Source organism: Eumetopias jubatus, unplaced genomic scaffold (assembly GCF_037043125.1).
Source record: "Eumetopias jubatus isolate StellerSeaLion01/CBP00866 unplaced genomic scaffold, mEumJub1_p1.0 scaffold_10, whole genome shotgun sequence".
Classification (NCBI taxonomy): Eukaryota; Metazoa; Chordata; class Mammalia; order Carnivora; family Otariidae; genus Eumetopias; species Eumetopias jubatus.
Genome location: NW_028274816.1, coordinates 124,061,486 through 124,089,473, shown reverse-complemented (window position 1 = coordinate 124,089,473; position 27,988 = coordinate 124,061,486). Strand labels below are relative to the sequence as shown.

Sequence of the window (27,988 nt, the reverse complement as noted above, 5' to 3'; positions counted from 1 at the left end):
TAAAGCTCGGGGAGGTGAAGCAGGTTGCTAGCATGTGGCCAGGCTGGGATTTGAGCCCCAGCTGTCCAGCTCTGACAGCAGCCAAGTATTGTAAAGAACATCCTGTGGAGGCAATCCCAGGCTGCGCAACGGTGGCTTCTGGACTCTGGGCCTCCACGATTCCTCTTTTCTGGTACCACGAGTACAGTAGTTGTGTAGCTTTCTGTGTGTTTAGGATACCCCCAAGTTCAACTATGCTCTCCCGCAGATGCCAGGCCATGGGGGTGGCCTAGAAATGCCCCTCTTTGGGCACCTAATGCATCCCCCTCCCCCCCTAGCAGCAGCCCAAACACCCCTGTTAGACCAAGTGTCTTTATTTGTGATTCAGAAACATGGCAGGGAAACAGCAAAAGAAAACTCTACCCCACCATCACAGCGGGACGCCCAAGGGGTAGTGTCCAGGCATAACTGACTCAGACTCGGGGAGGCTGACCCGTATCAGCGCTTAAGAACCACTCTGCCACTTCATCCTTTCTGTTCCCCACAGCCCTCAGCAGTATGCACGCCAAGAACGTGTTCACCCTGAGGCTCAAATCACAACGGAATCTACAGAGTCCCCAATCCAGGTAGGGGAGACCGCGGGGCTGCTTGGGTGATGTTCCACAGGTTTAATATAATGAAGGAAGGACCAGAGCAAGTCAGTCTTTGAAAGGAGAGAAGTGTGCACTGGCATTAGCCATGATGTCATGGGTAGGACCAGCTTGGCCGGTAACCCCTGTGACCTTCGGTGCCTTTAGGTCTGGTCTCCATTAGCTGTGGGCCGGTCTTCCAGCTTAAGAACGAGGCATCTGCTTTACTACCGTCCTTTGTCACTAAACCCTTTCACCAAAGGTGGAGGGCGGCGGGCAAAGAGAAACTCAAACCATTTGGCTCTTTCTTAAGAACTTTCAAGAACATTTTTGGCAGGGAAGGACATTGCCCTGTGAGGAGAAACAAGTGTTAGGAATTCCGTGTAGGTTTTGTTTTCATGTGCTGTCCTCCCCCGTTCATTAGGAAAACCGGGCTTTGTTCTAATAAGAGCCAGATTTGAGCCGGGGACAAGGAAGGGTTTGTCCCAATGACCACAGATCTCCCAGGGGTGCTTTCTTTAGGTGGAGGGTGTGGTCAAGCCCAGGTGGGCTTGGGAGTGCTGCCAGGGAGGGGGCCACCCACCCTCTCCCCACAGAGAAACCCCAGCCCCGGTGGGCCCCAGGCCCCCTTGAGCACCCTAGCTCCAGGGGATGCCAACAACCCAAGCCACTCCGTGCTCACCGAACTGAGAAGGAAAATGAAAACAGGGCACATTTCCTGGGAAAGTCAGCCCGCCCATCAGGGAGCTCGGGAGGAAATCCTGGTGGCGTCACCAGAGGCTTCTTTTTCCCTTCTCCAGCCGCACCACCCTCCTGGTGGAGCTCTCCTGTGAGGACAGCCACGGGCTGAGCTACATGCCCGGAGAGCACCTCGGGGTTTGCCCGGGCAACCAGCCGGCCCTGGTGCGAGGCATCTTGGAGCGAGTGGTAGATGGCCCTGCACCCCACCAGCCTGTGCAACTGGAGAGGCTCAGTGAGAGTGGTAAGACCACTGCACGGTGGCCCCAGCATCCCACCCCCTCTCCCCACCCCGGCAGCCCCCCAACTCCGCTGATGGGCTGGTCCCGTGCCTGGGCTGTGGGCACCTAACCCTGTCCTTCCTGCTGAGTGGGTGGGCCACCCAAGCCCATGCTGATGCAGTTTGGCCAACAGAAGGGATGCTTCTTTGGGGCTCTCTGCCCAACCCCAGAGGTTGGGGAGTCTCTTTCCCTTCATTCTTTTGCTCACCCAGCCACTTTTTTGTTAATGGATGGATTCATTTATTTTTGCATCAAAATTTTAACCAGTTGGTCGCATCTATATACTAGGCAGGCCCTGGGCTACAAAAACGAATGAGACTCAGTGTGCACACTCAGAAAGCTCACTACCTAGTACAGGAGGCAGATAGGCAAGAGTCTCCTCCTCCTCCTCCTCCTCCTCCTCCTCCTCCTCTCTTCTTTTTTCCTTCTTCATCACAGTAGCAGCTGGTATTTGTTCGGTAATTACTAGATGCCAGCATTTTATAGGCCTTGTCTCTTCAGGACCCACAATAAACGTGTGTGTGCACTTTACCTGATGACATAATGGAGAGATGTGGGAACAGTGTAAAAATGCTGAGCTTCGAAGGTTAGAGTCCCTGAGCCATCGGGGACTAGCATCACTAGCTGTGTGAACTTGGGCCTATAAGCCAACCTCTCGAGGCTTTATTTCTTTGTCTCTAAAATGGAGATAGGAGAGCCTTCCTCGCAAGGTGGTAGTAAAGACCAAATGAACAGATACACATGCAAACTTTACCACAATTCCTGGCACCAAATAAATGCAGGAATGGAGAAATGTTCATTTCCTACAGGCTAATGAACATTTGTCCAGAAGCTCAGAGAAGGGAGAGTCTCCTTGGATTCCAAAGTGCGTAACCCCCTTGCATGTTCAAGGCATTCTAACCTACGGCTCACCCACTGAGGGTCTTATTTATCCCCATCTCACTTGGCCAGTGGGCAGGGGCAGACTGTAGGTGACCAGGAGAGTGAGACTCCTCCTGGCCATCCTCACCTGGGAGAAGACGCTGTCCTCGCAAGGGCCTGGAGCACCCCCTTCCCGTGCTCTGGTGAGGTTCAATCTATGTGGGGAGCAGAGCACAGTGGTGGTGGGTACTGGGAGAGATGAGCTAATGAAATCAACCATCATGAGCCTCCCAGCCCATAGGAATAGCTCGCTGGCCTTAGTGATAATCTTGCCTCCAAAGAATGTGTACCCCCCAAAGAGAGTGACCACATCAGGAAAGTGGGGGTCAGAGAAGCAAAGTATAGCATTGTCTCCCACCGTCCAGGAGAAATGTGAGCGAGGAGACAGAGATGTCCTTGTGACTCTAGGAAGACAGATGTGGTCCATTCAGGCCTTGGGTCTGGATGAAATAACGCAATAGTACTATTTTTACCTAACGTGTATTGAGCATGTGTGTACTAGACACTGTACTATTATATATACACCATTCTGTTCAATGCTCATACGAACCCAGGGAGACAGGTTTTGTTATCACATCCGTTTTACAGAGATGGAACCCAAGGCTCAGAGGGTTTAATCACCTGGCTATTAAGTGAGGAACCAGAGTTCAAACCCATGTCTGCTGGCTCCAGGGTCCACACTGTGACCACCCCGCATACTGCCTCTTGGGACTCCTTGGGACTTGACACTTTGGGCTGATTTGCTGCTCACCCAGTACCTGTTGGTATAGCCCCAGAGGACTGTAGTCATGGGCTTTTCTCTAAATGAATAACTGGCCTCTGGGGTGTATATCAGTCTTTGGTGAATTTAGTCACTGTGAGTCTGTAGTTCACCTATGGGTGTTTTGCTGTAGTTCAGGTCTGAACCAGAGAGGGACTGAACTCTGGTGCATAGTTGATTTTCCAGGATCATGTCAACTTGGGTGCCCTTTGGAGGGCTGTTGATCGGCCTTCCCTGGCAGCACTACCTCTGGGCACATGAACACTTTCACAGTTCCTGGAGCTAGAAAGTCAGTGTCTCTCCCCTGCAGCTGTAGGGTGGAGGGTGTCTTCCCCAGAGGCCTCATGACCCTTCAGGAAACTGAAATAGGGCCTTTTTGTCATTCTGACTCCTTTTTTTCCCTGTCCAGGAAGCTACTGGGTCAGAGACAAGCGGCTGCCCCCATGCTCACTCAGCCAGGCCCTCACCTACTTCCTGGACATCACCACCCCCCCTACCCAGGTGCTGCTCCGAAGGCTGGCACAGCTGGCTACGGAAGAGGCCGAGAGGCAGAGGCTGAAGATCCTGTGCCAGGTGAAGATTGGGCCAGTGGGTGAAGGAAGGGCAGGGTCCCAGAGTCAGGGGAAGCCAGAACCCAGAGCTGGTCTTTAACCTCCAAGGGGGAATCCGACCCATCTTCCCAAAGCGAGCCTCGTCAAAGCTGGTGGGAAGTCAGTATCCTCTCCCATACCATCTCTAGCACACAGTTGTGTTGAGTGAACTGAACTTTTCTGAGTGTCTGCAGGATGCTACCAAAGCATACTTTGTTAGAAATTACCTAGAAAAGGAGAGCCACTATGTCTTGTCTTTGTATATTCCCCAGACCTGGCATAAGCAAGGAACTTAGGAAGTGCTGGAGGATGGATGGTGAGGATGAATGGAGACATGGACACGAGAGAATGCATTAACTCACTGGCAACTTTCTAGGCCCGTGCTTTTGCAAAAGGCACTGGATGGCATCCTATCCATCATCTTTCTCACTAATTACCTTTATTCCAGCCATTATCCTGTGGCTGCAGTGTACTAACTCGGCACACATGCTCTCATTTCGTTCTCATGACGTTCCCATGAGGGAGGTGACGCTATCCTCATGTCACGAAGGTTAAGATTGGGACAAGATCCCACAGCTAGTAAGGGCACCCAGTCAAGATGCGAACCCAGGTCTGTATGATTCCAAAGCCCGGTCCAAAATTAGATTATAATAAGGATTTGACTGCTGCCAACCAGTGGCTGACAGTGAAGTTCTAAGCACACGAATTAAATAAATGCAACTCACGGGCCTGAGTGCTTCCAGGAAAGGCACCCTTTTTCTCTCCAGCACCCTGGACAGCACCTGGCTCTTGGACGTGTTGATTGAGGGAACCAACGTGTGAATGAATGAATGAATGCTGGATTGTGACAGCCTCCTGCCTCCCTGTGAGCGTGTGTGCCCTGAGTCACTCACACTGCTCTTGGCTTTCAGCCCTCAGAATACAACAAGTGGAAGTTCACCAACAGCCCCACATTTCTGGAGGTGCTAGAGGAGTTCCCATCCCTGCGGGTGTCTGCAGGCTTCCTACTCTCCCAGCTCCCTATTCTGAAACCCCGGTACTACTCCATCAGCTCCTCTAGGGACCGCACACCCACGGAGGTCCACCTCACAGTGGCTGTGCTCACATACCGCACTCGAGGTAAGGCTTGGCAGAGGCTTTGGAGCAGAGTCCAACTCTGCTACTTACTGGGCGGCAGTTCAACATCTCTGAGCTGTGGTCTCCTTGTCAGTTAAAAGCCCACCTCCCAGGGGCGCCTGGGTGGCTCATTTGTTAAGCGTCTGCCTTCTGCTCAGGTCATGATCCCAGGGTCCTGGGATCGAGCCCCGCATCGGGGTCCCTGCTCCGTGGGGAGCCTGCTGCTTCCTCTCCCACTCCCCCTGCTTGTGTTCCTTCTCTCGCTGTGTCTCTCTCTGTCAAATCAATAAATAAAATCTTGAAAAAAAAAACCCCACCTCCCAGAGTGTTAATAGCAGTAGCAGGTGTGTGGCAGAGACTACTATGAACCGGGTGCTAAGCAAACCTTCTGTATATATATATTAGCAGTAACCGCATGAGATGGGTACTGTTTGCATTTTAGGGTGAGGAAGCTGAGGCACAAAGAGGTTAAGCCCCAGAGTTGCACCGTGAGCAAGTAGGGAACTGGATTCAAACCCACGCAGTCCTACTGCTGGGTCCATCCTGCTTCACTCTGCGGTCCTACTACCGCTGGGACAATGTAATGAGATCACGTGGAGAAAGCACCTCCGGGTACTTAGTGGGAGCCCAGTGATTCTTAGTATACCTGATAGTCTAGCCGGGTGCAGGGTTGATGATGCCTTGATTGCTCACTCACTCAGTGATGGTTTATTTCATATCTCTCTGTGCTTGCCATGATGGTGGGCGTGGAAACACAGCACTTGTAGCTTCTGACCTCGTGGAGCTTCCCGTCTAGAGGGGGTAGTGAAGAGAGACTCATCAAAATAGGCAGTTGTCATGATGTGGGTGCTAAGAAGCACGGGGTGCTATGAGGGCAGAGGATAGGGGATGGGCTAACAGAGACTGGGAGGTCCAAAACCTTGTCTACTTGGACTTGGCTACTGCACTGGATGGACTGTGCCCTTGTCCTGCCCTCTGTAACTGAGCACTGCCTGGGTTGGCAAAGCTGGGTGCATAGCAGTTTCCAGATGATGGGCAGACTCTGCCTGCTCTGCTGGACAACATCTTCGCAGGTCAAGTTTCAGGGCTCAGACAGTGAGAGGGGAGGTGGGTACATCTTGTGAGAGCCAGATCCCATTCAGAGGGAAAAAGAGAGTTCTTCTCAGGTTGGTTGGGATAGCTTTAAATGCCGGGCCTTTGGGAAGGGAATGTAACCTGGAGCAAGTGGGGGTTTCCACAGGCCCAGGAGGGGCCCCCAGGGAGGCAGGGTGTCAGAGCAGACCAGAATGCTCAGGAAGCTGTCCATCACTCAGAGCTCCTACCAGCAAGGGCTTTACCTCATGAAGACGGTGGCGCATTGACTGCCATCGGAGCTGAGTGGTGGGCTGGGAGGGTCCCTGGGGAAACTCTTGGAAGGAGCGTTAGAGTAGGAGTCAGGAAAGCTGAGCTGTCATCTGATTTTACTGCCACCTGAGTGACCTTGTACACATGCCTTCTCTGAGACTGTTCCTGGAGTGGCAGAAGGAGAAGCTGGCCCGCTCTTGATGCACCTTTCAGCTTTCCCCAGCTCTGGCTGCATAGAGGGTGGACCACAGAACCGGGAGAAGAATTGCCCCCTCCCTAAAGCCCACAGGGAGCCTGAGTGGACACTCCCAGGAGGCTCATTGGTCTGGGGGGAGCCTCTGGGACAATTCGCCCCCTGGGATGGGGGAGGTGGGGGATGATGTTGGTCAAGTCTGTGTTGTCCTTGCAGATGGCCAAGGTCCCTTGCACCATGGTGTCTGTAGCACATGGCTCAGCAGCCTGAAGCCCCAAGACTCAGTACCCTGCTTCCTAAGAAGGTAAGCACCCCCTCCACTCTGTCCATTGTGGTGCCACTGGCCCCTGGGAGTTCTGGTTTGAAAGGGAGGGATCTGGGCCCTTGAAGAAGGCGTTGGGGTCACACTGGGCCTCTGCATTCTATCCCCTGGCAATAGAGCATGGCCAGGTCTCCGGTAGGAACAGAGAGGACAGCAGTGGGGGGGGCCCGGAGTACAATGAGGTTCCGCCTTTTTCCAAAAGGAGCCCACGACGAGGTGAGGGTGTGTCTGGACAGGGGAAACAAAGCAGCCTCCAGGACTTGGGAAATCACATTTGAGCTCGTTGTCTTCTCCACCCCCACCACACTACCCCGCTGCCCCCACGGCACCCCCAGCTCCCCAGCCCCTGTCCAGCGTGTTCATCCATCTCTGGGTGTCTGAGGACTCAGCCTCTCCATCTGTCCCCTTCAGTGCCGGCAACTTCCAGCTCCCCGAGGACCCCTCCCATCCTTGCATCCTCATCGGACCTGGCACAGGCATTGCCCCCTTCCGTGGTTTCTGGCAGCAGCGGCTCCATGACACCAAGCACAAAGGTACAGTTAGGGGGTTCCCTGGCATCTCCCTGGGGCCTCCCTGGGGTTGTGCCCACTCTCCCATTTGCCTCAGCCTGTGTGGACAAATGATCTGAATGCCCTGGGCCTCAGTTTCCTCATCTGTAAAGGGGGGTACAATACTAGATTTGCGGGCAGGAGATGAGAATTCAAGTCGGCTGTCTGTCGGGCAGGGCAGGCCTTGACCCATACCTCGCCCTCTGGTGGCCACCCTGGTAACTGCAGCCCACTGGGTCTTGCAGAGCTCCAGGCCGGCCGCATGACCCTGGTATTCGGGTGCCGCCGCCCAGATGAGGACCACCTGTATCGGGAAGAGATGTTGGAGATGGCCCAGAATGGGGTGCTGCATGAGGTGCACACAGCCTATTCTCGCCTGCCTGGCCAGCCCAAGGTAAATGCGGCAGCTGCCCATGCAGTGGGTGGAGCATTACAAGCCCAGACTAGTGGGCGTCCCCGCTCCCCACAAGCCCCTCGCTCTCTGAGCCTGCATCTGAGCTCTAAAACAGTCCCACACCCGTCACAGCAATGCATTCACTCTGCCAGGAGAAGAGACGGGCCCTGAGACATTGAGGACCAAACAGGGTCACACGGTGGGTTAGTCCCAGCACCCAGCTGGCTGAAAGCCCTCGCCTGGGATACACACCTGCCTGGGATGACGTGGCCCAGGCTCCACCGCCCTGCTGATGGTCCCTGCTGCCCTCGGGGGCACTTAGCCCCATGAACGTGGGGAGTCAGGATAGATGCTCGCCTCAGGCCTTGGGAATTTGTTCTGTCTGGGCTCCTCCCAGGCCCAGTGTTTTGTGTCCAGTGCTGGGGTCACTGGGCATCTTGTGGGGAACAAGAGCAGAGGCTCCTAGACTTCTGTGTAATTGGGGAGCCCAGTACTCTGTGCCCTGCTCTGAATTACCCTGGGGGTTCCACGAGCGGTCTGCACGGAGAGGCTCCTGTTCTGGGGTGTACACAGGTGCGTCTCAGAGCCTGGGCAGGGGAAGTGATTTGACAGATGCCTCTTTGAAGCATGATGAATTCAAAGTCAATGCAGGAGCCTCACTGAATGGTCAGCTTCCTGAGGGCGGGGCGGTGGCCAACATTCATCTCTCGAGCCCCAGCCCGGCCCTGAGCTGGGCAGGATGCCAGTGCCCCTCATCCTGAGCCTGACCCCGCGGCAAGGTTCTGGCTGGGAGGGCCTCCGCCCTGCAGCCCATCGTGCCCCTCGCTGCCTCCTCCTGGCCAGCAGACCTAACTGCAGGCTTCACCGCCGGCAGCAGGGGCCTGGACCCACCATCTCCTCTGGTTTCAGGTCTATGTTCAAGACATCCTGCGGCAGCGGCTGGCCAGCGAGGTGCTCCGCGTGCTCCATGAGGAGCATGGCCACCTTTATGTCTGTGGGGACGTGCGTATGGCCCGGGATGTGGCCCATACCCTGAAGCTCCTGGTGGCTGCCAAGCTGAGCCTGAGTGAGGAGCAGGTGGAGGACTATTTTTTCCAGCTTAAGGTACGGCATCTGGTGTGTGGGCTAGCATGCAGCTCAAGGCCACGGGTGGGGGAGCCAGGACCAGGAAAGTCAGGCCTAGGGGAGTCAGGCTCAGGATAGGCCTGAAACTCAAAGGAACCCTAGAGGTGGCTGGAGGTCCGAGCTAGATGGGCTCTTAGAAGGCCTACCCGTCTCTCCTGGTCCAGTCGCTCAGTTAAACAAAGGCAACACGTTGCTTGGTGACAAGACTCCTCAGAGCCTCTAACACGCTACCGTGCATCGGGACTCCTCAAGACTGGGAGAAAGTATGCAGCATTTTCCAAACGTATTTATCTCAGAGCCCCCATTTCCTGGAGTATCTTGGGGGACAGGTACGAGGAAGGCTCGGAGAGCTGTTCGGGCAGTTCATGGCAGTGCAGGTGCTGATGGGAGTTAGTCTAGTGGGATTCAGTTAAACTCTAGGCGTCACAGTTGTGAAGGCGGATGGCTCATGAGTGTAGGTGGGATAAGGAAGCTGGGGGAGCCCCAGGGCTCGTCCTTGCCTGGACCTGATGAATGAGAGGTGGCTGGGTCGGCAGAGCTGACACCCTGGTTCTGTTTTCCCTTAAAGAGCCAGAAGCGCTATCATGAAGATATCTTTGGCGCTGTGTTTCCCTATGAGGTGAAAAAAGATGGGGCAGCAAGGCAGCCCAGCGATCCCAGAGTTCCAACAGCCCACGGGAGAAGTTAAAGTTGCTGCCACAGAACTTATTGATGGAGCCAACTCTCAATTATCTGAGGTCACAGGGCCTGGGGAGATGGAAGGAAATTATATGCCTGAGCCTCATGTCTCCTTCCCCACCAAACCCGATACTTGACCTGCTACTGAGTAGTAGCAGCCTGGACTGAGTGGAACCTCTTGTCGCCCGTGAGCCCACCCTTCCCGGATAATGGAGAGTTGGGCCTTCCCAGGTCCCTTGAAGACTTAATCGTCAGTGCCAGGCCCGGCTGGTGGGTGAAAAGGATGGAACCTTCTTCTGACTGCACCACTCTGAGTGACCACAGGAGGCGCTGTCGTGCTACCCTGTATTTAGGCACCCTGTGTACAGTTATTTATAACTCTGTATTTAAAAAAAAACAAACCCCAGTCTTCTCTAAAGGGCCCATTGGGCCTTCCCCGTATGACTCCTTGATGGAGATATTTATATGAAATGCATTTTATTTTAACCACATTGTATGTGTGCAGGGGTGTTTTGTAGGGAAAGCAACTCCGTTCTACAGAGTTGGGGACTGGTGGGTGGTGCAACCTGGACCCAAATCCCCCACAGAGGGATATAGTAGCTTGGCCACGCTGCTTCTTGAAATGGCCACCAGGTATGGGGCGGCCTGTGGAATTTTGTGCACACCTATAGTCCTGCAATGGGGGGTGGTGAGGAGGCTAGGCTTGCCTGTGGGGCCTTGGCTGTGTCTTACACCGGTGCACCTCACACGGGTCTCACCTCACCGGGGGTTCACCTCACACGGGGCTCGCCTCACCGGGGGTTCACCTCACACGGGGCTCGCCTCACCGGGGGTTCACCTCACACGGGGCTCGCCTCACCGGGGGTTCACCTCATACGGGGCTCGCCTCACACGGGCTCACCTCACACGGGGCTCACCTCAGACGGGGTTCACCTCAGACTGGGCGCATCTCACACTGGGCCTGTCTCACACGGGGCTCACCTCACCCTGGGCCCGTCTCACACGGGGCTCACCTCACACGGGGCTCCCCTGATCCGGGGCGCACCTCACACGGCCTGGTATGCCAGCTCCTCAGGGAAGGCCTTGACCAACAATCCCCTCGTAGAAAGTCGCCATGTTTGGCTCTGGGGCTGCCTGTTTCAGGAGAGTTGGGCCAATAATAATTTGGCACCTGGGTGACAAAGCAGGTGGGATCGGACTGTGTGTCAAAGACGTGGCAGTGAGTGAAGGACACGTGTCTTCCGTGGGGAAGACTTCTTAAGGGGCTGAGCCATGTTTCCTTCTCTTAGAATAAGGAAGGAATGCAGCCAGGGGCTAAGTGGGGGGCTCTGAGAAAATCAGGCTCCCAGCTTGGGTTTGGCCTCTGTTTCATTGGCTCCCTGGCCCACTTCGCCCCTACGCAGAGGGGGTGAGGGGGGAGAAGGAGGCCTGCCGGCCGCCAGTGCCCCAGCAACGCACCTGAACAATGTGCTCAAGAACACGGTCACCCAGGCCGGTGCCTCTCCCCTCTCAGCTGCACGCAAACCCCCTGGGATCTTGCTCCCAGGCGGACTGATTCTGGAGGCCTGCGGCAGGGCCGGGGATTCTGCCTTCCTGACAGGCTCCCAGGTGCTGCTGGTCCCAGGACGATGCTCGGAGTCCCAGCCTGGTTCCAGAGGCACTGGATTCTTGGTGGAGGTAGCAGGATGGGTTGGCATCATGAGGACACGGAACCGGCCCCCTGCGCTGCCCCAGTGGCTGGTAGCAGCCGACACGCTGAGTCACTCTCCTCACCACACCCTAACCCCAAACACCAGGACCCGCAGTGGAACAACACAGACAGGTGTCAGCTTGAGTCAGCTTCTCCTGACACCACGCCTGCCACCTCCTCCCACTGGGACGGAGGGTTCTGACGAGCCAGCCCTGCCATTTGGCCTTCCGGCCCAGCCCTTGGCCCGTCTCAGAAGTGTGAGGCTATTTGCTGGGTTCACCTGTTACCAAGCTTCGTGCATCACAGATGCCCGCCCAGGAGGCCCGAGCCCAACCTGCTTTCTCCCACCCATGTGGGGGGTTTGTGGGGACCCCCCTGGGAGCAGGTGTGGATGTCAGGACCCACCCCATCAAAGTGAGCTCATGCTCTCTGCCCCCCTGCCCTCACCCAGAACCTCCCCAGTTCCAGAGACTCCAAAATGTTCCAAACCCATTTAATAACCACAATGACCCCCCCATACGTATGTGCCAACAAGCATTTGTCTTTCTTTGAAAGAGCAAAGAGAAGAGCCCCCTGTTGAGAAAGATGCTGTTAGTTGATGGAGACCAGGGGAGTGTCAGGCTATCTTTCCTGGAGTGGGGAGGGTGGGACCCAGGTGTAAGGAAAGGTTGAAGGTAGGAGAAAGGGGAAGGGCCCAGGAGGCCGCCTCCAGGGGCTGAGACGGCGAGGATCGGTGGGGGTGGGAATGTGGCTGAGAGCGTAGGGTGTGGGCCTGGTCTGGGAGCTCGGGAAGGCCCGGGACCCTCCCTTTCTGTCAAGGGGACTGAACATGGGGCTTAGCCCGCAGGGACCACCGGCCTCGCCTCAGCCGGTAGGATTTGGGCAGCCGCAGCCCTGGGCGCCGCCCTGACTGAGGAAGGCAGCCCCCCCCCAGGTGCCTCCTCCACGCCAGGGTGGCTGTAGCCCGAAGCAGAGCCAAACACACCTTCTCTCCAGAAAAGCCCCAGCTCCCCAGCAGGCTGGGAAAGCCGGGGGCAGGGGCAGGGACAGGGAGAGGGACAGGGAAGAGGGAGGTGAGGGGCAGAGGCAGTAGGCGACACGGCCGCACCCTCATCCCCAGGGCCGGGGAGCCCAGCTAGGTCTGCACGTGGGTCAGTTGGACGTCGCCCCCCACTTCCAGGTTGTTGATGGCGGGCAGGTTCTTCAGGCGGTGGCAGTATTCCAGCAGGTGCTGACCATCCACGGCTACCTTGAGGCCGTAGCCTTCACACGTGATCCACACCTGAAGAGAGGCCACGTCGTTGGCACGCCCCTCAGGAAGTCCTCTGACCTAAATGCAGCCTCGTGTCTCCCTCCACCCACCTGCCTTCCTCAAGCATGATTTAAGCAAGCCTCACGCCAGCCTCTCCCCGACCAGCAAGCCTCCCCTGCCTTCCCCCTGCCCACCCTGAGCCCTTCTCGTCAGGTGCCCCCCACCCGATCCTCAGTCTCCCACCGAGTCCCGAGCCTCTAGGGGCAGGAACACCGGCCTAGGCCATCCACGTCCCCAGTGGCCGGCACACAGCAGAGTTCCACGCCTGCATTCCCGCAGGGCAGCCTCCTGACTTGTCCTTCCCGCCCCACACACTCTCCGGGAGGCAGGGGGACCGCGTCTGCTAAGACATCATCACTTACTGTGCCCCGGGCCCTGTCCTCAGCCTGTCACAGACATTATTTCATTTCATCCTTACACCTCGATGAGATGGAGATTCTTATTAGCCCCATTTTTCAGATGAGAAAACTGAGGCACAGAGCCGTTAAGTCACTTGCTCAAAGTCACACAGCTCCCTGTGAATCAAAGTCTACTCCTCTCTGGCTTGAAACACACCAACACACCGCACTGAAACCCAAACTTCTTTCCGTGGCTCTCAAGGCCCTCCATCAGTCAGTGCTGGGTGAGGAGTATCAAGGCATATGTGAAGACACGGACGTTCGGGCAGAGGTGGGGCCAGATATCGCCTTTTCTTTTTGAAGCTCCTCAGGTGATTTGCACGGGGAGCCGGGGGTGAGAACGCCTGCTCTGTGGGGTCGGGCCTCCAGCCATACCACCCACACCTCTCTGTCCTGCTCGGAAGCCCAGCCTCCCTGTCCCTAGACGGGGCCTGGCCGTGACTCTCTGCTTTCGCAGTGATAGCTGCCCTCCCTGCTGCCCCCCAGGAACGCCCCCCTCGGGTCTTTGTGAGGCGGGCAGCTTTTGTCCATTAGGTCTTGGCTGACGTTGTGGCCTCCTCTGACTGCTGTCCCCATCTAAGGCAGCGTGGCCCCTGCCCCAGAGCTCACTCGAGCCCATGATTCTGTTTTGCTTTCTGCACAGACCTGTTGTTATTTCCAGGGATCTGTCCACGATTGTTGAATGAATGAGTGAATGAATAAATGAATGACAGCTCGTGCTTGGGGCCCACCTGGCACTTATGGGCGGCGTGACCTCAGGCCGGTGACCTGCACTGGTGAGTTTGTCCCCTCATGTGCAAGCAGCGGGAGGACAAGGAGAGCAGCAATCTGGGGGGCACTTTCTCTTCTGAGACCAGCCCTCGCCCCAGAGGTATCAGCTCCTATATGGTTCGAGGGGCCCCCTGACGCCCTCTACCATCCCCGCCCACCCCGCTCTGTTTGCCCCTTGAGCCCCTCTGAGCTCCAGGCCGAGGCCCCTTACCGAGAAGCTCCGGCCTCGGGCAAAAGGCATTTTTCGGGACAGGCTTCGCTCCTCAGATCCCCAAAAGCTGTTGATCTGCGTGTTGCGGACCACGACGTTCTCATCAAAACGGGGGTTCAGGTGGAAGGCAATGTCACTCCCGGAGCGCAGGTTGATGTGGAACCTGGGGGTGGGCAGCTCACATGGACCTCCTCTGCCCCCTGAGCTCTGAGTCCCTACCCTTCCCAGCTTGCCCAGAGCCAGGGGGTGACCAGAAGGACCTTCTTGAGAGCCACGGCTTACCTCTGGGCAGTGGGCAGGACGGTGCCCGACACAAAGATGGTCTTGGAGGGGTACAGCCCACCCGGGATGGAGGTGAAGAAAGGCATCGGCTGTCAGTGGGGGGAGGGGAGAGGGGCAGGTCAGCTGTGTGGGGGCGAGCTTTGTGCCAATTTCCATGAATTTGAACTGTCAACTGAGTTTGACAGCCACGCCTGTGAGTAATATATTTTCAAGAAACAGGGGTGCCTGGGTGGCTCAGTGGGTTGAGCATCTGCCTTTGGCTCAGGTCAATCTCAGGATCCTGGGATCGAGCCCCATGTCAGGCTCTCTGCTCAGCGGGGAGCCTGCTTCTCCCTCTCCCTCTGCCTGCCGCTTTGCCTACTTGTGCGCTGGCGCTCTCTCTATCAAATAAATAAATAAAATCTTAAAAGAAAAGAAAAGAAAGAACTCCACGATATCATTATTTGGCTCAGTAAATGCCAAAGGAAAACTTTCCAGCATTTCTCAAAGTAACCGGCTTCCGCTGTCGTGAAAAGAACTTGGGCCGGACACAAAAGGATACTTGGGCTGTGAAGGATGGCCCTCTAATAGGCTCATGGTGAAGGGACAATTTTAAAGGTGACAGCTTCCTTCAACAGCCTTTTGATTCCCTTGGATGTTTCCAGAACTTCAGCTTACTAAAGGACTGCCCTGATGTTGTAAGCTGCCCACCACCTCCCACTCGGCCCGACACAGACAAGGCCTCTGCCCCTCCCAGAGAAACCACTTACATAGGTTGTGGTGGGGTACGCCATAGGTGGGGTGATAGGATTCTGTTGAAAGAGACCAGGAAGTTCAGTTTGGGAGTGCATACCCACGCGGACCCCTCCACATCCTAGAGGGGACGCCCCACTGTGAGGCCCTTGGCTTCACCCCTTCACCTTCCTTCCCAAGTCAGCCTTGGTGGAACTTCTTGCCATGCTCCCTGACCTCATCATGGCCACCTGCCTGCTTGCCTTTCAACCCTTCCACGGGCAGCCTCCCTAACTCCAGTGCTCCCATCTGATTCACAGTGGAAGCCTGTGACCAGCAGTGACATCCCAGGGCTTGTCCTCAGGACACAGGGCCTCATACCCAGACGCTGGGACCACTGCACTCCCCTTTCAGTAACAGAGAGCCCATTTTCTTGCTGGTCCCTAAGGGAGCCTGCTTCTTAAGCCACTGGGTAAATCCACCCTGACCCGGAATCTCTGTTGGCCCAAGAGGAATTTTACTCACATGTCTTTTGAGCGGAGGGCCCAACCCCAAACACCCCCATCCTCCTTGCTACACTGCCTTCTTCCCGGGGGAAGAAAGTTCCTCTGGGACTACTGAGTTCAGTCCTTGGGGAAGGGGGACGTGGTGAGGCTGTGACCCAACCAGAACTTTCAGACTTACAGGGAACAGCTGTCCAGGGGTGCTCTGCATGGTGTGGATGACAGTTTGAGTCTGCAAGAAAGAAAACTCAGGTTTGAACCGGTTCTCCCCAGCGTGAAGACCACCACCTGCCACCAGAGGGCACCACTTAACACACACTTTGTGAGAGGCAGCCATCTTTATGCATGTAACAAGCCCAACCACTCCCCACCCACCAAGCCCCGCAAAACTGGCGGGTTAGAGGTGTTTCTTCCCTCAGGTGGATGAGGTAGGGGCAAAGGTTTCTTCTACTTGGAGAAGAAATAGGGCTGCCCTTGTGGCCTGTGGCCCATCTTTCTTCTCAGGGGATTTTGTCTAGCACAGCCTCACTGTCCAGGAGGAAGGAGTGAGTGTGGGGGCCTCCGTCTCCTGTAGCTGCTCACAGAAGGGCAGGGGGCTTGAGCAGACAGTGGCAGTTCAGGCTGTTTCCTAATCCATGAGGGCCAGCCAATCCCCCAGCCCCACTTCCTCCCACCACCAGGCAGATGGCCAGGGTTGGCCTCGGCCACACCCCCCCCATGGGAGAGGCCCGGTGCCCAGCCCTGCCTCCTCTTTCTAACCCGCAGGAAGAAGCAAAATGAAGAAGATCCCAGGAGAACTCAAGAGACTTACAATGGGAGCCGAGTTGACTGGCCAAATGCCTGTAGACTGAAGGGGATGAGAAGATCCAAACAGCGGTTAATGTTGTGTTACGTGCAGGGGAGACGCTGACAGAGGCTGTCGTAAGAAAGGCCCCCCAGGGGCGCCTGGGTGGCTCAGTCGTTAAGCGTCTGCCTTCGGCTCAGGTCATGATCCCAGGGTCCTGGGATCGAGCCCCGCATCAGGCTCCCTGCTCAGCGGGAAGCCTGCTTCTCCCTCTCCCGCTCCCCCTGCTTGTGTTCCCTCTCTCGCTGTGTCTCTGTCAAATAAATAAAATCTTAAAAAAAAAAAAAAAAGCCCTCCCCAGACTCATGCTTCCCTCCTTCCTGCTCCCAAGCGTGTGGTGCCCAGATTCTCAGCCCCACCCCCATCCCAGGGACACATCAGGCTTGGGGGCGGGGGCACTGTCAGGGTTGGAGGAGCAGGGACTTCCTCATTGTCTCCACCAGAGGGAGAGTCATATAGCTCCCCTTAGCTCCCAGAGACAAAACCGTTACTTCGGTGCCATATTTCATTCGTAAGGTGAAGCATTTAGTGAAGGCCTACTGTGTGCCAGGCTCTGGCTTCCGGACATTTACAAGGGATGCATCCTCAGCTCCGGTTTCACTAGCGAGGCAACGAGGCTCAGAAAGGCTAATCAGCTTGCCCAAGCCCCTCTGGGTAGCAAGGGATAAAATCCAAAATGCTACCCAGTTCTGGCTGATTCTATCTACCATACCCTGTCCTCCCCAGGCCAGAGCCAAAGTTGGGCTGCCCTGCAAAGACTCCCTGGAGCTTGCCTGGTCCTGAAGTCAGCATGGCAGGAGGCACAGGCCCTGTCGGGGCCAGGAGAGACCACAGAAAGGCTGGGTAGAGAGGCACCCTTTCCTTTAGCCCCCACTGCTCCAGTGGCCAAAGGGAGGGCCAGACCCTGCTTCCCTTCCTGTCCTAGACCCTGTCCCCATGCCGCAGATTCTTCTTGCCCTGGCCCGCCTCCCACTCTGCTGGCTGTGCAAGCCACACTCCACATTCCTGGGGCCCCTACTGCTTGCTCAGGTACCGTGCAAAGTGCTGGGGATCCACAAATGAACAAGCCACAATCCCTGTCCATGAGGGGCTTGTGGGTATAGGGCAGAGGGGGGGGGTGGAGTGACAAGGACAGACATGTAAGTACAGGAAGATGCTCCCAAAGAGCAACATTTAAGCAGAGCATTGAAGGGCTGGTAAAGGTCGGCTGAAGGGGGTGGGGGAGGCGCAGGGTGCTGTCAGCACCGGGCCTGCAGGTGCAAAAAGCATGGTGGCCCCAGAAAGCCTCAAGTGAGCAGTGGAGGCTGCCTGAGCATCCTGGATAGGGGGTGTGGCCAAGAGGTGGGCTGGGGCAAGACTGGGGGGGTGGGGCAGGGTTCTACACCTCCTGCTGGGGAATCGGGGCTTTATTTAGAAGGACCTGGAACCTTTGGGATGTTTAAGTAGGGAGACGATGCGATCAGATTTGGGTAGAGGAGGGTCACCCTCGTGTGGGTGGGGTAAGCAGGGAACTAGACCAGGGTCGCTGTAGTCAGGGGTCAGATGGCTTGGCCCAAAGAAGGCTGTGGCTCCAGGAGGAAGGGGTGTGGGAGCACTGCAGGGAGACTAAGGAGGGGAAGGAAAACCCAAAGCCGAGTCCCAGGTTCCCAGCTTGGGCCAGGTGGTGTGGCGGAGACAGGGAAGGTTTGGGTGGGCATGATGAGGCCTGCCTGATGGAACCAGCCTCTTGGACCCTCTGTCCTTTCTCCTGAGATGCTCAGCCTCCAAAACCTCCACATTGAACTCACTTTTGGCTTTCGCCCCTTGGGTCTGGGGGGGCAACAGGCAGTCTGGGAGAACTGCACCGTGGAGAAGGCAGGCTGAGTAAGGTTTACTCGGGTGTTCTGTTAAAACAAAAGGCACCAGGGCATGAAGAGAAGGGTTAATGGAGCCAAGGAAGCGCGGAAAGACCGGGGCCTGGGCCAGAGGGAGGAAGCCAGTCAGGGAGGGGAGGGGAGGGTGTTCAGGATCACGTGGAGGGACAGAGGGGAGGAGTATGCTCCAGTGAGGGACAGCAGGCCAGCGTGTTCTCTCCCCCCCCCGCCCCACCACTCCCCTCCATCTCTGTCCCCTTCCCCACCCTCTCCTCTCCCCTGCCCCGCTCTCTCCCTCAGGCCCATAGGGGAGTAATTTGGGTCGGGAGGGAATATGAGAGATTAGGAGAAAAAAGAGAGGAATATCGGTTGTGGGCGTGTTGTGTGCTTTTCTCACCTCCGGGAGCACAAAGCCCGGAAGTGGTAATAGCAGCTCCAACCCAACGTCCTGGGGCCCTGTGGGAATGTGGGCCCAGCATACCCCTATCCTCCCAGTTTTCAAAAAAGCCAGAAATCCAGATTTCCATGTGATACCACCTGACCTTTTTTTTTTGACTGTGGTAAAATACACCTAAGATTTACTTTCTCAACCAATTTTCAGTGGACAGCTCAGTTGCATGGGGAACATGCGCAACTGTGGCTCAGCCAGCACCGCCATCCATCTCCAGAATGCAAAACTTCTCCTCCTGACCTTTTAGATGCCGGCAACACATTCGAAAATATCAAAACACAGAGAGGGTCAAATAGAGCCTAGCGTGGGCCCGTGCAGGCCGTGTCATGATCTCTGACATGTATTACCTCCTTGAATTCGCACTATAACTCACGGGGCAGCAGTGACTATGCCCCTTTCTCAGATGGGGAAACTGAGGCCAGGGGAGGCAAAGTTGCTTGCCTAAGATCCCACAGCTGATGACAATGCGCAGAGCTGAGCTAGATTCAGTTTGATTCCCAAGTTCTTTCTGGAGCCACATGGCTTCCTAAGCATGGCGGAAGTAGAAAATGACAGAGAGGAGCGGCCTGGGAGTCCAGGAGACTGAGACAAGTGCTCTGGACAAAGACAGGAGGACAGGACAGGGGAGTTGGAGGGGCATCGCCAGAGTCACCTGGGGAGGAGATTGGCTGCTACCATAGGGCCCACCCAGTGGGGCCCAGGTGCAGCTAGACGGGGCCCTGCACTCAGCCCGAGACAGGTGCCAGGTGGACAATCTGACCTGGAAGCTGATGTAGGACAGCTGCACAGCCCCGGTGACGGAGAGGGTGTCCACGCGGTGGAAGGGCACGCGGTGTGAGTACTGCATAAAATGGTTGCCGTTCACCGTCACCTGCCAAGACGAATGCACATTCCAGGAGAGGGCTCTCAGGCCAAGATGGGGGGGGGGACGTGAGCCCCTGCTCCCGGGAATTAAGCCCTGTGTCTGGTTTCCACATCTGTCCCCTGGGGGTAGGGGCACCAGCCTTCAGAGCTGTGCCAGTTGTAAGCATGGCCTATGATCCAAGTGCATCCGATCCCAGTCTCTACTTGCTTTTTGGTTCTTAGGGTTGTTTGTTTATTGCAGTCAGTTGATCTTTCTAATCTTAACTCCCCGGAGGTGTTCTTTAAATATGCATAAACATGTTCATGGGGGCAGAGGAGAGGCGACCCTGGGTTGTACATTGAGGAGCTGGGCACATCCATGCTCGCACAGAAAAGGACAGACATGGGGATACTCACCCCCATCCATCTCCCAAGCCCAGAGACACTATTCTGCTTACTAATGCAACTCGCAACACCATGTAACACTAAGCCGTTAGTAGAACCTGGATAAAGACTGCGATAATATTACCAAAAAACCAATGTTACCAGGGACCTGCGTGGAGGAATGGTTACAGCAGAGGAATGGAATTAACTGGAACTTTAAAGACCTGCAGGGCCAAAAAGCACCATGGTGATGTATCTAGTTCTTACTTCCCGAGTGAAAGAAGAAGCAGATGAGCCCGTAGATGCAGGGGAAGGAGTGTGAGGAGACTGTGGCCATCAGAGCGCCCCTACAAGGGAAAGGTCCTGCTCTCCGTCTAACGGCATTGCACATGTGATTATTTAAAGGCTCATGTGCTTTATGGAGGCGCCTGGGTGGCTCAGTCGGTTAAGCGTCTAACTCTTGATTTCAGCTCAGGTCATGATCTCAGCGTCATGAGATCGAGGCCCGCATCAGGCTCTGTGCTCCCCATGGAGTCAGCTGGAGATTCTCTCTCTCCCTCTGCCCCTCCTTGCACTCTCTCAACACATACATACATACATACAATCTTAAAGAAAAAAAACAAAAACGCTCATGTGATTTATAAAGACTAGTCACCACCACACCCGATGGGGCTGGGAGGTAGGCAGCGGGAAGGGGGTTGCAGAGAGTTGCTGCTCACCTTGAAATCCTGGCTTTCCACCAGGAAGCAGAGCTCAAATGGATTCCCCATCTGGAAGGGCATATGCATCTTCCTCTCCTCTGGCCCCCAGGACCCGTTCTGCTTCGTGTTGCAGACCACATAGCCACCCTCCTCAAACCGAGGGTTGAAGTGGAAGGCAATGTCGCTGTCACTGTAGCCACTGTGAAAGTTCACGGCAAACCTAGGCAGAGGGCAATCAGATGGTAGGTAATTCTGCAGCCTGGTTGCCGGCCGAGGTGGTGAGGGAGCCTCGCGCCTTGGACTGTTCCCGTCTTTGAACTTGCACGGCAGGTCTGGACCCATCCTTAGCTTGTGGCTATCCCTTCTGTTCACCTAATTTGCACTTCGTGTGTTCTTGTGCAATGATTGCATTTTGCCCTTACAGTGTGGTTTTCTAGAAACACGTAGAAAACGGGTAAAGAAAAATGTTGACGCTAGCAACAAGAAGCACAGGGCTTGAACACGGATTCAGATTTGCATCAGAGGGAAGTCAAGAAATGTGCCTGGAAGTGAGAGCGAGTCCCCATCGGCTCAATTGGGAAAGAAGCAAATAAATTTAGAGAACATCTGGAGTTGATGGAATATGCCTACAGAGCTAGGTACTAACAGAGAAGCATCGAATAAATGGTAGCTCCCTGAGCGCGAGAGCTTTCAGTATGTACGTCTGTCTCTCACTGGTGGTTGGCGTGTGTCCCACATGTGACATGTGGAGTGGTGGCCCTGAAGTCAGAAGGCCTGGACCTGGACCCCAGCTCTACACTGCTTGTCATTTGTGATGATCCTGAACCACACACCATAGCCTGGGAGCTGAGTGACTTCTTTCCTTTGGGGATGCTTCATGAGGGGGTGCTCAGGAAGCCCCCATCTGAGTAAATGTCCGTTCCTGTCTCTGTCCTCGGAGGAAGCCCCTCACCATTGAAACCGCCTTTGGGTACAGCTATGGTTCTAAGGTGAGGAATTAAAACAAAAAAACCTTCCAAAAGGCCTGGCTCACAAAAGGGGCACAATAAATGTTTGTTCTGCCTTTTCCCAGACAGAGCTCCCTCGGGTCCTAAAACCAAGTTCCAGTCTGAGGTTCTCCTCCGAGGCACCTCTGTCTACCCCAGCCTTCCCTGAACTCAGCGTGAGCCTGGTTCGCCACCTGCTTCTCGGGCTCGCTCGGCTCTCTCCAGCTGACCACAGTGCTCTCCTGTCATCCGCAGCCCCCACAGGGCCAGGCCCTGCACCAAGCCCAGAGGCAGCCCTTGAGAGACATTCTGTTCAATTCCTGCAGAGCCCGCTTGATTTCCTGCTGGAGGAGCGTGAGTTCTGGATGTCGTCCTCAACACCAGGCTGTTCCGAGAACCCTCAGCCAGCAAGAACCCTCAGCCAGCAAACTGCCGCGGCCCTGAGCCCAGCCAGCCCTCCCTCTGGGAAAGGAGGCTCCCAGGGACTCTGGAAGCAGCAAATCTAAGTCTATATTCCTCTTAAAACGGAGAATATTTTTCTGAAATGTCTCTGGGTGCATTTTCCCCTCTGTGGTCCTCCAGCTTCATTCCTAGAGTCCTTAGAAAAATCCTGCCCCGGGGAAGGATGAGTGCAGAAGCTTTGCAGGAAGGGGTACAGGATGGGAGTAGAAAGCCATCCTGGTGCCGGAGGAGGGGCAGGCAGGGGGAGAGGGAGAAAGGAGGGAAGTTCAGAGGGGAGATCCCAGAGTCCCCTGCAGGCAGGGTTTAGGGGGATCCTGGTGCCTCACTTCCCTCGGGGTCTGCCGGGGGCACTTGGGGCTCTCGGGGAAGTGCCACGGTCAGCGTGGCCACCTGGCAGGCAAAGCCGTGATGGAGAAGTGCTGAGCTGAGGTAGGACTGGGCCTGGGAGCAGTGTGAAAGGATCCAGGAGGTCCCAGGCGCCTGCGAGGTGATGGGAGAGAGGACCACGTGTCCAGAGGGGCGTTCGTGGGCGCCGCGGACTTCAGCAGGCAGCCCCCGTGGACGCAGACACCCTGCAAACTGGGCGACACCCCGCTCCCCCGCACCACCTGCACAGCTGCAGAAGTCAGCCAGGGCTGCGTGAGCTTCTGAAGGGCCTCCAGCCTCTGAGGAGACTGCAAGCTCTTCCCTGTTCCCAAAAATTCCCCCCTGGGAAGGAGGCGTGGGGGGGGGGGCAGGAAAAGGGTGTTTGTATTTTGAATGGACTTAGTATTTCCCAGAAAAGACCTCAAAACTGAAAGAGACCAAAATGCATTTGACGACAAGTTTGAAATAGGTCTAGATCAACGAAATGAGGGCTCTGCAGTTATGAGAAATGAAGGAAGTAAGAATTTTGCAGCTCTGGGCTACAGTGTAGAAAGCTCAATCCCAGAGCGTAATCATCTGCCTCTGGGCTGGCCCCCTCCCCTCCTTAGACTTAGGGAGAGCTCCTGCTCTCCCTAAGTCTGTGGGGCGTCTATGTTCATGGTGCCCAGACGCGTCCGGCAGATGCCAGTGGGGTCGTGCAGACCACCTGGGATCCCCTAGGCCAGGCACGGATGGCTCGGAGGGCGTTGGGTGAGCTGACGGGTGCCATGATTGGCTAAGGGCCGAGTCTGGAGAGAAGAAACAGTTCCCGGTACCTGGTTCCAGTGCAGTAGAGAACGGTCCCATTGACAGTGATCTTAAGTCCGTCCTGGAGACCCCCCTGGATTTTCCCGGAGAAGGGGATGCTCTGCGGGGAGAAAATGCTGGTCAGTCAGTGGGCCTGCCCCCTTTTGCATGTTCCCCTCAGGACTTGCTAGCAGCGGCCTGGGTGTGGGCCCCGTTCGGGGGCGCCTCAGCCTCACGGATCTTCCGGGCCTGTGAGGAAGCAGACCCGAGTCCAGGTGGTTCCACAGACTTGGGGGGCTCTGAGAGGATGGGGTGGGGCCGCCCTTGAGTGTCTGAGAGGAAGGGACAGCTTCTAAGAGGAGATAGTAGCATGTACCTGACCACTCGGAACCCAAGGAAGCCCATCCTTGCTCAGGGGAGTGACGGGCACCTCATTCAGCCTGACTGCGACAGGGGCATCTGGGAGAGGCGACTTCTGCTGCTCCTCAGGTCAGGCCATTAAAGACCTCGGTGACCTTGAGCAAAGCACAACGTCTCTGCTTCTTTGAGTTCCCTCTGTTGTTTCGGTCCATGTCCGTGGTTTTGGAGAAGTAGAGTCAGCCTGACACAGCTTATGGCCCAGCGGGGCATACTTCTCTGAAAACATACTCCCCTCATTTATCTGTCGAGGCCTGAAAATCTCTTAAGAGCCTTTCATCCTGTCGCAAGACATAATGCTTCAAAGGCGAAGGGGAACACTCCTGGCAAGCATGCCGCCCTCCCTTCTGAAGCCTATCCACGCTGAGGTGTAAAGATCTACAATCAGAGTGTGGTTAGGGGCGTTGTAAGCGCACAGCAAGAAGGCTGGGTTGGTGGCGGAAAGTGTACGGATCGTGGGGACCGGGCAGTACAGGTTAATCCCAAGCAACAGTTTCCCCAGAAAGGTTTTGAGATTTCAGTATGTCTTAAATGGTGGGTGTCCCCAAATTCTGAAAAACAAGATTATTTTAAATCGAGTATAATCTGGACAGTCTGGGTGGCTCAGTCGGTTAAGCGTCTGCCTTCGGCTCAGGTCATGATCTCAGGGTCCTGGGATCGAGCCCCATGTCGGGCACCCACTCAGCGGGGAGTCTGCTTCTCTCTCTGCCCCTCCCCCCTGCCCGTGCTCCCTCTCTCAAATAAATAAAATCTTTAAAAAAATAATAAATTGAGTATAATCCTACAGACAAGCTTATTCACTGCAGCATTGTAACAGCAAAGGATTGAAAAGAGTAAAAGTTCACCAAGACGAAAATGGTGAAATAAATCATGGTATTTCCATACAATGGATTTCCTGTATCCTCCATAAAAGAAGAAGAAGAGGGAGAAGGGGATTCTTTGAGAACTGATATGTACTGACACCGTTTGTATAACAAAACGGGTGGGGGAGGCCACATACATGCACTTACTTATTATGGATGAAATATGTGTGGATGAGTTCAAAGACACTGACAACCCTGCTTGACTCCAAGGAGGCATGGTGGGCTGAAGAATTAGCACCCCATCTCCACCGCCCCAGGCGCCCACATTCGAATGCCCGGAATTTGTGAATACTGTATGTCACCTTACGAGGCAAAAGGGACTTTATAGGCGTGATTAAGTTCAGGATCTTGAGATGGGAGGTTATGCTGGATTATCTGGGTGGGCCTCAGAGTCCTCAAAGAGGGAGGCAGGGGAGCAGAGGCAGGAAGCTGCTGGGTTTAAAGATGGAGGGCGGGACTTCCGGCCGAGGGAGGTGCGTGGCCTCTGGATGCTGGAAAAGGCAATAAAAGATTCTTCCCTGAAGCCTTATTGATACTTTTAGACTTCTGACCTCCAGGACTGTAAGAAAACAAATTTGTGTTGTTTTAAGCCTGGTGGGCCAAGGCTGCTGTGGAATTTGGACTTTGTGTGTGTGTGTGTGTGTGTGTGTGTGTGTGTGTGTGTGAGAGAGAGAGAGAGAGAGAGAGAGAGAGAGAGAGAACTTTTGGATTTATGGTCCCACAGACAAGGGTTTGCCGCCCAGCTCCTTGTGCTAACTAACAGCTCTCCTACTGGGCAAGTCCCTTGACCTGTCTGCACCCCAGGTCCGTTCTCGGAACAGTAGGGCAACAGCACTGGCCTGACAGTGTTCTTGAGAGGGTTTGATGAGATGCCACCCAGAAAGCCCTGGGTTTGTGGTCTTTGACAATGGCAACTGTTTGCATCAGGATGAATTAATTCCTCTGCTGGGTCAGAACTTGCTCTCAGTTCCTTCCTGTGCCTGGAGGCTGAGGACTTTTTCCTCCTCTTCCTGTCCGGAGGCGCCAGGCTCTACAGGCGGGAGGGTGGGCAGCCCCCTTCTGGAAGCCCAGTGTCACGAAGGGGGCCCAGCTGGCTGGAGGGGGCTCACCAGCGGGAGGCTGCGGCAGACTTTTAGCCAAAGGGTGCTGCTGCCGCAGAGGTTCTGAGGCCCTTCTGGTGGCTAACCTGCCCTGTCACCTCATTACCCAGCATTAGTGCCACTTTTACAGAGGAAACTGAGGCACAAAAGATTTGGTAGTTTGCCCAAAGCCACTTAGCTGGTCAGTGATAGCGTGGGGTTTGAACCCCAGCGCCCATGCTTTTAATTGTCATACAGGCTGCTTCTCACGACGAAGCACAGAAATCCTCGCTCCTGGCTCACCAAGCGCTTCCCCAGACGGGGGAAGACATCGAGGCTTGTTCTGACTGTGCTTCCAGATTCCGCCCTGGACCTCCGAAAAGGCTGACCCGGTGGCGCGTGGGCAAGGAATGGAGGCCAGACTCCCAAGGCAGCCCGGCTGCATGACCTTCCCACCACACTTTGGAGGAAGCAAGGTTTCCACAGCTGGATATCAGTGGGCCGCCTGGGAGAGGGCACCCATGTGGGTGGGCAGGTGTTCCCGGCGCCTGGGGGGCTGCACCCATCATCCTCTCTCTTGTCTGGACTCCAAGGCCCTGTTTTAATTCACTGTTGCCCATAGGAGAATTTTCCTTCTGATTTGAACATTATGAATGCAAGGATTGGAAAGTACAACCTAGCCAGAATAATGAAATGTCAGGGCCCGGAAGGATCTCTGGGATTGCCCAGCTGATAGAGAACGAGCCTAAGGTGACATGTTTTGACCCTGAGAGCCCCATGGAGGGCCAACCAACAGGGTCTGGTTCAACTTCCTCCAGCAACCCTTCCCCTGACCTTGCTGGCAGTGAGGAGGAAACAGGCCCAGCCAGGGCCCCTGCTGAGTGTGGAGTTAGCACCTTCCCTGCTTCAGCAGCTGCTGCCCACCCTAGGCCCCCGCCCTCCCCCCGCCCCCGCCGCCCCCACTCACTGAAGGGCTCTGTCAGCCCTTTGGCCCAGGCTCCTTGGGAAGCTCTTTGCCAAGGCCCAGGACACAAGCCTTCCGGGCCCGGGGTTGCTGCTTGCCTACCTTCTGTTATCAGAGGTGCTCTCTCTGTAAGCACCTCCCTCTCCTGGCGGTAAGGTAAGTTACCTCCCTTATCTGCCACTTACCATCTGGGCACATCGGACAAGTGACCTCAACTTCTCTGAGTCTCAGTTTTCCATGTATGATGTGGGAATAGTAAGGCTCATGGGGTTTAGACAAGGCCATCTGCAGACAGAACTTACACGTCTGTGGCCAAGGGTACAAAAGGCAGCCCTTTGAGCCCCACGCTGCAGGGACAACCCTCTTCCTTCTCACTCCTGAGATGACCCCTCTGCAGACACCCTTGGCCTGCCTCTGTCTTGTCTACTCACGCCTCAGGGAGCAGACACCTCCTCAGGAGGACTTCCCTGCTGCCTCCGGACTATGAATAATACGAAACACTTCCAAAGGACCCCCCCAGCGTGCCAGGCACTGTTCAAACACTCCAGATATGCTGCCTCGCGCATCCTTACCTAACCCTGGGAGGTAAGCTCGAGGATGAGCCCCATTTTACAGATGTGGAAATTGAGGCCCAGGGAGGTAAAAGTAACTTGCCTGAGGCCGCCCAGCTAGTAAATGGCTGGAGCCAGGGAGCCCATCTCCAAAGAAAGTGCCCTTAAGTGCCATGCTGGGCTGTGAAGGGTCGCCCAGGCATGCTATGTTGGCCTCCCCCAGAAACCCTGCCTACTTCCCTGTTCATACAAACAAGCCATCACTCTTCTATTTATTACTTATGCCCGTCTCCCCTCTCCCCTGCCGCCCTCCCCCTCCCCCCCCCCACTTCCCACACCTGGGACAGGCTCCCAGGGGAGCTCAGTGAACACTAGTCAAAGGCACAAATGCTGGGGACAATCAGCTCGCCAGCCCTGAGAAGCAGGAGAGAGAGTTGTGTCAGGATTCCCCCCGCTTGGCTTTCTGCCCTTCCTCCTGTGTCCTCTTTGGGACAGCGGCGCTCTTCCCTTGCTGCCACCCAAGGGTCATCTCCCGGAGACCCAGAGCTGCGTCCTCCTGGCTGAGGCCGCCAGCGCAGCCCGGGGCCAGCACCACCCCTGCCCACCGCCCCGGAACTCACTGGGCTCAGGTAGGGAGGCTGGGAGCTGCTGAAGGCCATCTCTCCACCACCTCTGCGGCCACCGCTGCTCCTCACCCCAGCCAGGCAGTGGTTTGCGCTGGGAGGAGCTAACCAGGAAAGAGAAACTAAAGCATATTGGTAATTACTCAATGGGGATGGGGATGGGGATGGGGAGGAGCCAGGAGCAAGAGGAAGTAGGTCTAGAGAAAGAGCACGTAGGGCGTTGAGGGAGGGCTGGGGGTATGACCCAGGGAGAAGGAAGTAGACACTCCCCGGCCCAGTGAACTTTTCCCCTCCTGCCTCCTTCTGGGCTCCACTCCTG

General features: G+C 55.7%; 2 protein-coding genes and 1 long non-coding RNA gene across 4 annotated transcripts in view; 1 reads left to right on the top strand and 2 right to left on the bottom strand.

Annotated features, from left to right (window-relative positions):
- Positions 1 to 9,813, top strand: part of NOS2 (nitric oxide synthase 2) — a 36,284-nt gene extending 26,471 nt beyond the window's left edge. The window contains exons 18-26 of the mRNA XM_028109436.2: positions 527 to 605; positions 1,409 to 1,590; positions 3,718 to 3,881; positions 4,810 to 5,017; positions 6,768 to 6,855; positions 7,285 to 7,406; positions 7,667 to 7,815; positions 8,725 to 8,919; positions 9,509 to 9,813. Coding sequence (XP_027965237.1) covers positions 527 to 605; positions 1,409 to 1,590; positions 3,718 to 3,881; positions 4,810 to 5,017; positions 6,768 to 6,855; positions 7,285 to 7,406; positions 7,667 to 7,815; positions 8,725 to 8,919; positions 9,509 to 9,628 — 1,307 coding nt within the window. The 3' untranslated portion in view covers positions 9,629 to 9,813. The remainder of the gene's footprint in view (positions 1 to 526; positions 606 to 1,408; positions 1,591 to 3,717; positions 3,882 to 4,809; positions 5,018 to 6,767; positions 6,856 to 7,284; positions 7,407 to 7,666; positions 7,816 to 8,724; positions 8,920 to 9,508) is intronic.
- Positions 338 to 10,404, bottom strand: LOC114214014 (uncharacterized). Its single transcript, XR_003610300.2, has 4 exons — positions 7,617 to 10,404; positions 5,661 to 5,806; positions 1,291 to 1,435; positions 338 to 959 (listed from the first exon to the last, which is right to left on the bottom strand). It is a non-coding gene; the product is annotated as an uncharacterized LOC114214014 (long non-coding RNA).
- Positions 10,405 to 11,787: 1,383 nt separating this feature from the next.
- LGALS9 (galectin 9) lies at positions 11,788 to 27,788 on the bottom strand. Of its 2 annotated transcripts, XM_028109438.2 has the most exons (11): positions 27,667 to 27,788; positions 23,202 to 23,293; positions 20,591 to 20,792; positions 19,405 to 19,515; positions 18,128 to 18,223; positions 16,308 to 16,343; positions 15,678 to 15,728; positions 15,032 to 15,073; positions 14,283 to 14,371; positions 14,001 to 14,163; positions 11,788 to 12,590 (listed from the first exon to the last, which is right to left on the bottom strand). In XM_028109438.2, exons 1-11 carry the CDS (start codon positions 27,703 to 27,705, stop codon positions 12,444 to 12,446), a joined length of 1,068 nt encoding a protein of 355 aa, XP_027965239.2. In that variant the 5' UTR covers positions 27,706 to 27,788; the 3' UTR covers positions 11,788 to 12,443. The 2 variants fall into 2 exon arrangements, with proteins under 2 accessions (XP_027965239.2, XP_087884515.1); XM_088028389.1 differs by lacking the exon at positions 18,128 to 18,223 and having other exon boundaries at positions 27,667 to 27,787.
- Positions 27,789 to 27,988: the final 200 nt, after the last annotated feature.

Excerpts from the sequence above, each read along its gene's own strand:
- LGALS9 (XM_028109438.2), bottom strand. The coding sequence starts at position 27,705 with ATGGCCTTCAGCAGCTCCCAGCCTCCCTACCTGAGCCCA. Across the intron at positions 14,372-15,031 it reads CGTACCCCACCACAACCTAT|CCGATGCCTTTCTTCACCTC; the intron begins GTAAGTGGTTTC and ends CCCCACTGACAG. Across the intron at positions 14,164-14,282 it reads GTCCTGCCCACTGCCCAGAG|GTTCCACATCAACCTGCGCT; the intron begins GTAAGCCGTGGC and ends GCCCACCCCCAG.